The following is a 10,968-nucleotide window of genomic DNA, read 5'->3' on the forward strand; positions in this document are numbered from 1 at the left end:
AACCTCTATCTGTGGGTTCTGTGGGGCAGAACTTGGAATGAGTTTGCAAACAACAATTTTTTAAAAACAAAATGGTTGACTTTCTTAACATATAACATCAAACATCAACATTTAACATCACACTTCAAGGTCCTGTTCAGGTTTGCATTTTCAAGTCCTAATATTTACAGTCTACTGATACTGCCAAGTCCAGTTCTTCTTTGCAAGGGGGTTGGCTCCTGAAGACTCCAAGGGCTTGATGAACAGGATTCAACATGATGAAGGTTTCCAGGAGAACTCTCACCCATTACAACCACAAAAAGAAACCCTGAAACAATAAACTCCAACGTTTACAATATAGCAAAAATAAACAACTACCTTCCCACTAGTTCCCAACAACATTGCAGTTACCTTAACAAGGTGTTAAGGGCTTATACAACCAAGGTCCGAGTCTGGTAGCCTCGTCTCCTCCAAACTACATGAGCTCTGCAGCCTTCTGCTGCTTTGAGTCTCCACCCCTTCCTGGGTCAACCCATTCTGAACATAGGGGTTACACAGGCGCGTGACTGGCGGCATCTTCCCTGCCCATCACACCTGCAGCTCTGATGCTTTGGTGCTGATGTTAACGGCTCCAGTCTCCCTCCCTCTCCCCCCCCTTTCCAACACACACCCTCAATGCACAATCCTCTAGAAATACTATGTGTTTCCTCCAGGTAAACGTTTATATCAGCTTATATGCAAAATACTTCCTGAAAGATAGGCCAAATCTCAGAATTTACTGTAAATTTTCCAAAGAAAGTGACCCACCCACAAAAACAGCCTATAAAAACCCCAACAAACGTGATTTGCACAGGTGGGCGACTGAATTACCAGCTCGACAGGTTAGCCAGCTGGACAGAGAGAGAGGTGAATTCCAGCCCTGCTCCCTCGCAAGTAGAAGCAGGAACATCAGGCTGCTCCCTGCTGACGTTGCCTTAGTGTGCCTACGTGAGTTTCTACAAAAGAATCAAGGCTTCATGTGCAGGAGTCAGGGAGGGGGGGATGACAAATCTGGTCCCCCAGATTAGAGTCTCCCACCCATGAGGCACTTCGGAGCTGACCGGTCCCAAATACGGACCTGTCCTCTGGGTGACGGACGATGCACACGCTAAAAAGCAGTCTGGGGTCTGCAGCCAAAGTGGTAAGGAAGCCAGCAGGGAGGTTATTTGGCACCCCAAAATCCTCTGGTGAGATTTCTGGACATTCCTAATGGTCAGCTGTCCATCCCCTCTGAGACCTTTGGGTAAGACCACATTGTTGCTGTTTTTGTCCTTTACTCCAGCTGGAAAGGCTGAGTTATATGTAGTCTCTTTTCTTCCCCTGATAGACAAGGGATTTCCTTTCCTTACCACAAGTCAGGCTGGTGCTGAGAGGTTCTTTACAGGAGGGAAAGTGCAGGGAATAGATCCACATTCTTCCTCCTCCTCCTCCTCCTCCTCCTCCTCCTCCTCCTCTTCCTCTTCCTCTTCCTCTTCCTCTCCTCCTCCTCCTCCTCCTCACTGTGAAACCAGCTGGGTGACTTTGGGCCAGTTACAGTCCTCTCCGAACTCTCTCAGCCCCACCTACCTCACAAGGTGTCTGTTGTGGGTAGAGGAAGGGAAAAGGAACTTGAAAGCCAAGACTCCAGTAGGATATAAAAACCATCTCTTCTTCTGTTAGGTTATCATTACAGGAGCCGTGTTTGCAATGCTGTCTTCCAAGCCAAGGTAGAAGGCCCTGTTTGCCTGCCCTGGATTTGGCACCGTGATTGGTGGCAGAGTCGCATTGGTCCAGCTGCCACCTGAGTCGCTCTCGGCCTCCTCCGTTTTCCTCACCTGCTCTTGCTCTCCACAGGACTGGAAGAAAGAAGATGGGCCCCCTCCCTTGGTTCGCCCTGGTCTTCTTTGGCTTCCTCATCGCTGGTCCATGCCCAAGAGTTAAGTTTCTGCAGAAACCCCCAGACTCAACCCGGCACATTCCACTTAACATTTTTGCCTCTTTGTACACAATATTTTGTAAACATTCCCAGAGACCAGAAGTTGGGTCTATGGCAGGGACAGTCCCATAAGCAGGTTTGTACCATCTCTCACTCACAGGAGGGTTCCAGAAAAGCACATATGATATAGCAGTGATGGTGAACCTTTTCGAGACCGAGTGCCCAAATTGCAACCCAAAACCCACTTATTTATCACAAAGTGCCAACACAGCAATTTAACCTCAATATTGAGGTTTTAGTTTAGAAAAAACGGTTGGCTCCCAGACATGCGTTACTCGGGAGTAAGCTTGGTGGTAGTCGGTGGCTTTGCTTTGAAGCAACCATGGAACTCTTCGAATCACAACCCTAGGAGGGTTTACTCAGAAGCAAGCCCCATTGCCAGCAACTGAGCTTACTCCCAGGTAAAGGATCGTGCTTTAGTTCTTCACATGAAAATCAGTGGGGTTTAACAGCGCTTAACAGGGTTACCCACACTGCTTCCCCAAAACTAGGTCTTAGGTTTGATGCTAATAATTGAGCCCAGCGGCCCAGGCCAGCCTAGATGTGTGTGGGGGGGCGATTTCCCCCCCCACACACGATGAACTCTGCGCGTGCCCACAGACAGGGCTCCGAGTGCCACCTCTGGCATCCGTGCCATAGGTTCGCCACCACTGTGATATAGGGTTCCTTTCCTTTGGATGCAGGCGATAAAGGGGAGCAGGTTCAAAAGCAGTCCTCTTAGTCAGGGATCCCTGGAACCTCTTAGCCTTTGGGCACCTTTGCAATTCTAGAACGGTGGGCACAAATTCTCCACTGAAACAGCAGTATTTGCATCTGCATAGCCGATTGGCTCTTCAGAGGCCAATCAGAAGCCCTGCTGGGCAACAGGCCCACCCACCTTCTAAAAACCACCCAATAGCTGCCAAGAAAAGGTGGGTGGGTGAAATGGTGACCCTCAGTACCATACTGGGGAGCCCTGCTCTGCTCTAGACACACCATTGAAATGATGTTCTGGTTCTGGAGGAGAAACCACGGACTACTCTGAAATCGGGGATTCTTTGCCAATGTCCTGGCACTAAAAGTCCCTTCTCCTCCCACCAGCCCTCACATCCCACCCCTTTCTCCAGAGTCACAGACATTTCATACATTCTCTCTCCACCCACCCACCCTGGTTTTTTTACCCTTTTCCTTGAGCAGGTGTGCAAGCAATGTCCTGCCCTGGAGGATGGATGTTCTACGGAGGCAGCTGCTATGGACTTTTCCAAGACAAAATGAGCTGGGCTGAAGCAGAGGTAAGAAGAGGTGCTTCTTGGCCACTCTCTGCCCATCCCACCGAGTCAGCAACCTGTGTTAGCTACCCTGCCTGGCAATCGGCATTCATCAGAGACCCACTGTCTCTAAACATGGAGGTTCTGTTTAATGATCAGGGCTCAAAACTTGGTAGCTACACCAGTGATAGCAGCAGTGGCATAGTGGCTAAGAGCAGTGGCTAAGAGCAGGTGTACTCTGATCTGGAGGAACCGGGTTTGATTCCCAGCTCTGACGCTTGAGTTGTGGAGGCTTATCTGGGGAATTCAGATTAGCCTGTATACTCCCACACACGCCAGCTGGGTGACCTTGGGCTAGTCACAGCTTCTCGGAGCTCTCTCAGCCCCACCCACCTCAAAAGGTTGTTTGTTGTGAGGGGGGAAAGGCAAGGAGATTGTAAGCCCCTTTGAGTCTCCTACAGGAGAGAAAGGGGGATATAAATCCAAACTCCTCCTCCTCCTCCTCCTCCTCTTCTTCCTCTTCCTCTTCCTCTTCTTCTCCTCCTCCTCCTCCTCCTCCTCCTCCTCCTCCTCCTCCTCATCATCATCATCATGGGATTTTTTTGTTCAGAATGCCCTTTAAAAATTCACCCATGGCAGTGGCCACGGTTGACGTGCATGTCAGCAAATTCCATAAACTCATTGTACATTATATGTGTCAAAATAATTACTTTGGTGCATCCTGAGTTTTCTGCTGGTCAGTTCCATCAGGTTTTCTTTCTTGGAGTTATCATTCAATTATTAAGGGAGCAGAGGAAACAGTCCCCTCTGTCTGCTTTGTCTGCATAATTTTGTAAACCTCTCCCACACTTCCCTGTGTAATCTGTTTTTTAAAATGAAAATCTCCAAACCCTTTAGCCTTTTGCCTTGAACACATGAACGCGTGTTGTTGCTGTGCCCAGTTTCCTGAATTGGACCCACTGGGTTTGAGGTCGGTGTCATCTGCTCAGACTTGGCAGCATCTCTCCAAGGCAGAGAAAGAGATTTCCCATAACCCGCTGCCTCGCAGTTTTAACTGGCCATGCTGGGAATTGAACCTGGTATCTTCTGCACGCCAAACAGAGGTTGTGCCACTGAGCCACGCCCCTTTCTGCCCACCCACCCCGCAGCTTCCCTGTCAAGCAAGTGCTCCAATCTTTTGTACCTTTCCTAGTTCAATAGTACAGTTTTTGAGATGGGGTGATCAGAACACAGAAGGACCAGAGTCAGACATTGGTATTTACTTAAGTAATTAAGTAATTTGACCGTGCAGCACCTGATGGCCCTAAAATGTCCCTCCCCTACCTGATCCTTCTTCTCCCTCCCCCAGATTGACTGCCAGAGCCAAGGCACCAACGGGCACCTCGCTTCCATTTCTACCAAAGCTGAAGGAGCTGTGTTGGCCAGACACATCAAGGCCTCTCAGCAAGACTGCCAGAACGTCTGGATCGGACTGCATGACCCCCAGAGGGTGAGTGTCCACTCCGGCTGTTCGTGTTGACTTCTTAAATTTCAAAAGTTATCCTACCTACTGAATCCATGCAACTCAGTTAAATACAGTATTCCTCATAAACAGGTTCCCAGATTCCTGGCAATCGCCACTGCCCGCTAACGCTGAGACCCATTCCATAATGCACTTTCAATCCACTTTCAATCCACTTTGCTGCTGGGTCAAACACAATACAACAATAGTAATATCACTATAAAACCTCATCCTAAAACCCCCCAAACAATCTAAAATCTCCCCCACTCACAAAAGGGAGGGGTGTACAGACATCTTGAGGGGCCCCTCCCAATGTGGGGAGTCAACTGAAATTCTGGGAGGAGGGGACGGTCTTCTCTAGGCACTGAAACTCCAAGTCCAAAGCTTCCTGATGAACCTCTGGAGGAAGTGCATTCTGCAGTGTACGGGCCACTGTAGAGAAGGCCCTTGGGGCTGCCCAACTCCTGCCACCTTCGAAGGGGTGGGACAGCCAGGTGGGCCTCCACCTCCTCAACATCTGGCCAGGAATATATGGCCAGATGTGTTTTCTCTCTTCTGAAGATAAAAGTCAGTTCTCTTAGAGGAAATGTCTCTGGCAGCACATCCCCAAGGAGTTCCTTCCCAAATTCCACCCTGCCTAGGCTCCCCACCTCCCCCCCCCAACTTCAGGGTTTTCTTTAGCTGAGTTGGCAACTGTATGTTAGGACTGCAGGAGTCCTAGGCTTGGAGTTTTGGGTGCACCGAATATCAGAATCAGGCCGAATCTGGGCACATTCGGGCATAATCGGGCCAAAATCAGCCGAATATGTCCTACCAGAATATGAACAAATCCGAATGCAAGGCATTCAGGCTTTTTTTCGGTATTTGTTTTGTGTTTTGGGGGTTTGTGCCTGCAGGGGGGGCATTTTTAAAGTTAGCGGCACCGTTATTTCAGGGTATCATCTGCAGACTGTCCTGATAATGTCACCCAGGTTTGGTGAAGTTTGGCTCAGGGGGTCCAAAGGTATGGACCCCAAAGTGGGTGCCCTCATCCCTCATTGTTTCCAATGGGAGCTACCCCCTTGTGGGGCGTCTAATTTCCTGCAGGGCTGTTGGTGTAAATACCCTGAAAGGAACCAGCCAACATTGCTAAAGTTTGCTTTGGAGGGGCAAAAGTTCACCAAGCCTGGATGCTATTACCAGGAGGGCCTCTTGGAGCCACCTTGAAAGTCTAATGCTTCTATCTTCAAAAATGTGCAGTCTGCACTGAAATTCCCCATTGGGTACAATGGTACCAAGGCACTGCAGAGAAGACAATCTTGGGCAATTTTTGGGTGCCTGTCAGAGATGCATTTTTAAAGCTAGTAACACCAAAATCTTAGGCTCTTATCCAATGACTGTCCTGATGATATTCCCCATGTTTCGTGACGTTTGGTTCAGGGGGGCCAAAGTTATGGACACTCAAATGGGTAGCCCCCATCTCCTGTTAGCTCCCTTTGAAAACAATGGGGGATGGGGCACCCAATTTGGGGGTCCATAACTTTGAACCTTCTGAACAAAACTTCACCAAACTTGGTTGGTACCATTGGGAGAGTCTCTGGATGATTCCCTGAAATTTTGGTGCCGCTATCTTTAAAAATGCGCCCCCCGCAGGCACAAATGTCAAAGAACACCAAAAATACCAAAAGAAATCAGACCGTCACAAATATTTGGGTGTATTCGAATAAGTTATTTGTCTTATTCGGGCATACAGATAATTTATGCTTGAATAAATCTGAATCCAAATTTTACCAAAATTTTAGGTTATTGACCAAGCCTATGCAGGACTTGCCTTCAGAACGCGCCCAATTTAAAGCAACCCCACTTTTGGACTGAACTAAGGTGGTTGTCTGAGGCAATCGAGATAATTTGGAGCACAGGTTGGGCAGGCCATTTAAAGAGTGGGCAGTATTGATCACCAGCTGTTGCCTGGCAAAGCTGACCCGCCCTTTCTCTTGGTGTATTTTCATGCTTGTAAGACTTTGTGGTGAGCTAAGTAGACAAATCTCTGGAAAGGCTGCTGGCTCATTTCCTATTTAAATGTGCCCGTCATTGTTCGGTCCTTCTGCCCTTAACCAAAACGTCTTTCTTGTCGATGCAGAACCGACACTGGAGATGGTCTGATTGGTCTATAGTCAGCTACAGGCCTTGGGTTCCTGGTGGACCTGACAATGCTGGAAATAAGGAATACTGTGTAGAACTTTCCTGTGACAAAGGTGAGCCTTTTCATCATCAGATGAGGCATCTCAAAGCTGTGGGTTTTACCAGAGATGGAGTTACACTCACTGAACGAGTGGCAGTACAGAAGAAGAAGAAGAGGAAGAGTTTGGATTTATACCCCACTTTTAGAACAGCTCAGTGGCGTACCTAGGCAAACTGGAGTTTGATGCCCCCCCATGGGTGGCCACCCTCCCCCACCGTGACCAAACAATGATTTTTTCCACCAGGTCATTTCAAAGTCACCATCACATTATAGAACATGCCCCAACTCACAAATCTGAACACAGCAATGGGCCAAGCCCACAGCAGATTTTTTTTTGGAAATTTTTTTTAAAAAATGCTTTCAAAATGTTTTATGACTGCTGTGAAAACATTTTGTGGTGTTGTATCCAGTCCCCCCAACGGGGGGAAACAGCATCACTTTCAATGTTATTTAAACTGGGGGCCCCAAATTCTCCCTTTAAGGTGGATTTAAAAGGAGAATCTGGGCTCCCTAGTTTAGACAAGTGATGCTGGAATCCACCTGCAAACAGCATCATTTTCAATGGTGTTTAAATTAGGGAGCCCAGATGGTGTTTAAATTAGGGAGCCCTTTGGGAGTCCATAACTTTGAACTCCCTGAACCAAACCTCACCAAACCTGGGTGATAGCATCAGGAGAGTCTCCCAAAACCTCCCTGAAATGTTGGTGCTGCAAGCTTAAAAACTGCGACCCCTGTAGGCCAAAAATGAAAAAACCCATTGAAAATACAAAAAATCCCACAAACGAACCAGCATTTTTGGCACTATCCCCCTCATCTTTGAGAAATTTCCCTTTCTGAAGGCGAATGTAACTACATTAGTAGTTGTCACTTGTTTGCATGCAGAGATACTGAATCTGACAGCATTGTGGTTGCTGTTCCCTATTGGCTCAACAACACTGACTTCTTGCACCAGGTCCTGGGTCTCACATAGAATTAGATCTAGGATCACCTCTCCTCTGGTTGGTTCCACAACCATCTGCTCTAAGCCACAGTCATTTAGCATATCCAGGAAAGCTCTCTTTTTACTATGACCTGAACATGCATTTTTTCAGTTTATGTGGGGATAGTTAAAACCACCCATTACCACGACATTTTTGCTTTTGTTGGCCTCTCTTAATTTCTTTTCCCATCTCAGAATCCTCTTTTGCGCTTTGGTCAGGGGGACGATAATATATTCCCAATATTAAACTATCCTTCACCCCTGGTATTTATATCCATAGTGCTTCTGTAGGGGAATCAGCTCCCCATGCATTGTCTATTTTATGTGACAATATGCTCTCTTTGATGTAGAGGACCACCCCACCCCCAATACGCCCTGTCCTATCCTTCCTGTAGAGCCTGTAACCTGGGATAACAGCATCCCACTGGTTTTCCTCATTCCACCATGTCTCTGTGATGCCCACTATATCAATGTCCTCCTTCAAAACTCTGTACTCCAGCCCCCCCATTTTAGTTCGAAGGCTTCTATTATTAGCATAGAGACACCTGTATATTCTGTTTCTTTCCCTAACCTGGGACTTATGTGCTTTGCCCTCTAACCTTTTGTAGACACTATCAGTTATCGCATTGCTACGCTCCTCGCTTGTATGAGATTGATTTAGACAAATCTCCCTCTCTGTCTGCATTCCCATGGATACTGTATTCCGAACCGAAGTCACCTCTACTCCTGTCGGCTTTCCCCCAGGGATCAGTTTATCTCGCCCAAACCAGGATTTTTGAAAATAGCTCAACAAGTAGTCCTTTTCAAAAATCCCGGGTTGCAGCCGCTCGTGAGTGAATGGCCGGGCAGGAGGCGCTTTATTAGCCTCACCTTTCCTTTTTTTAAAAAATTGTGTGACTTGCATCTGCAGAGCTCGACAGGAGCAGCAGTGGCATAGGAGGTTAAGAGCTCGTGTATCTAATTCTGGAGGAACCGGGTTTGATTCCCAGCTCTGCCGCCTGAGCTGTGGAGGCTTATCTGGGGAATTCAGATTAGCCTGTACGCTCCCACACACGCCAGCTGGGTGACCTTGGGCTACTCACAGCTTCTCGGAGCTCTCCCAGCCCCACCCACCTCACAGAGTGTTTGTTGTGAGGGGGGAAGGGCAAGGAGATTGTCAGCCCCTTTGAGTCTCCTGCAGGAGAGGAAGGGGGGATATAAATCCAAACTCCTCCTCCTCCTCCTCCTCCTCCTCCTCTTTTTCTTCTTCCTCTTCTTCCTCTTCTTTCTCTTCCTCCTCCTCCTCCTCCTCCTCCTCCTCCTCCTCCTCCTCCTCCTCCTCTTCTTCTTCTTCTTTTTCTTCTTCTTCTTCTTCTTCTTCCTGTATTATGGGACATTGGCATGGTTGGGGGGGGGGTTCATTTGCCCATGCCTGCGTAGCTATGTATCTGTGGGAAGTAATTTTTTTTTAAAGAAAGAAGTGTCTGTGCGAAGGCCCGACATCAGCCCGGATTGTTTCCGTGGGCTCCAATTGCTGCCTGCTCAGATGCATGTGGGTGCGAAAACAGGAAAATGGGTTCCTTTATCCCGACTGTAACCCGTTGTACATTTGCTGTGCGGAAGGGGCCACAGCAGGCAATGCTGACCTTGCTGATTCCGTGTGAGGTGGCTTCACGTGCGCATGCTGTGGTTGAAGAGATGAAGTCAGAACGATTGGCCACATGCCAGGGGTCCAAACCCCATTTCCGGATTGGCCAGCCCTTCTAAAATTCCTTGCAGGCTTAGCAATTGCAGGAACACCAGTAGAGGAATAATTCAGCCCATGCCTAGTACTCCCCTAAGAACTTCTGTTTCTGATCTCTCTGCAAGGCAGGCTGTGCAGAATCTGCTGTGGGTCTCAGGGGAGATGTGCATGTTTAGTCTCTGCAACTGCAGGACGAGTTGGCCAACTGCCACCCCCCCTTCCCACCAAAACATCTTCTTTTGCCGCCAAGTCACAGCTAACTTATGACAACCCTGTAGGACTTTCAAGGCAGGAGATATTCAGAGGTGGTTTATGTCAGGATATTGAAAATTGCAAGGTGGTCATATGCTGGTCTAGAATGACTGGAATGTAACAGTCAGCAGAATTGTAAAGGTCGGAGCCTCTCTGTCTGGGTCTGCAGTGATTGGCATGTAACAGTCAGCAGAATTGTAAAGGTCGGAGCCTCTCTGTCTGGGTCTGCAGTGATTGGCATGTAACAGTCAGCAGAAGTGAAAAGGTCACAGGCCAGGATGATTAGATCATCTAGCTAATGATTTGCTGGACAAAACTATATAAGAAGACTGCATACCCAATTCAGTACCTCTCCTTCACCTTCAGGTTCGGGCTCAGATTGTTGTCAGAGTAGAGAGTGGATAGTCATTGTTATTTTTGTTCCTTTGAGAAACAAGAGATAAAGTATTCCTGTTGGAACTAAATCTACTGTCTGAGTGTTTCTTTTTCTTATACTGCAAGCAGTTACCTCCTGTTCTAGCAAGGGTGAGTTGGCACCTAGTCCTTCCGCTGTGCACTAGGCCAACAGTTTATCTATTGTGTGCCTCCCCATAACAACCCAGGACTTGTTTAGTGGTCTCCCATCCAAATACTGACCGTGATTGACCCTTCTTAGCTCCTGAGATCTGATAATATCCGGCTAGCCACGTCACTGATCCTACAGCATAGGAAGAAATGTTCCATAGCCTGTTTCTCTTTTTTCTCCCAGATTATCTTGCGTGGAATGATGTGAATTGCAAAAGCGAGAACTGGTACGTCTGCGAGTTTGTACTTTAGTGCCGGCAGTTCCTCCTCCAGCATTCCAGAAACAACTATGAGGAACCCATCCTGTTAGACCAGACAGCCTTCACAGCAGCCACCCTTCCTTCCAACAACCCGGATCTGTACCCTACATTATAAATTGTCCTCCTTGTAGATTGCCTGTATGTTAACTCGCTTACAAATCTTGACTGTGGAGCTGTGTAGCAACAGTAAACTCTGACTTTGGCTGTTTGCATACTGAATACGATTGT

At 47.8% G+C, this 10,968-nt stretch overlaps 1 protein-coding gene across 1 annotated transcript; it reads left to right on the forward strand.

Annotated features, from left to right (window-relative positions):
• The first annotated feature begins 865 nt into the window (after positions 1-865).
• LOC125434634 (C-type lectin-like) lies at positions 866-10,732 on the forward strand. Its single transcript, XM_048500174.1, has 6 exons — positions 866-885; positions 1,852-1,934; positions 3,170-3,264; positions 4,589-4,729; positions 6,861-6,975; positions 10,665-10,732. Exons 2-6 carry the CDS (start codon positions 1,868-1,870, stop codon positions 10,730-10,732), a joined length of 486 nt encoding a protein of 161 aa, XP_048356131.1. The 5' UTR covers positions 866-885; positions 1,852-1,867.
• Positions 10,733-10,968: the final 236 nt, after the last annotated feature.

This window comes from Sphaerodactylus townsendi, linkage group LG06, assembly GCF_021028975.2.
Source record: "Sphaerodactylus townsendi isolate TG3544 linkage group LG06, MPM_Stown_v2.3, whole genome shotgun sequence".
NCBI lineage: Eukaryota > Metazoa > Chordata > Lepidosauria > Squamata > Sphaerodactylidae > Sphaerodactylus > Sphaerodactylus townsendi.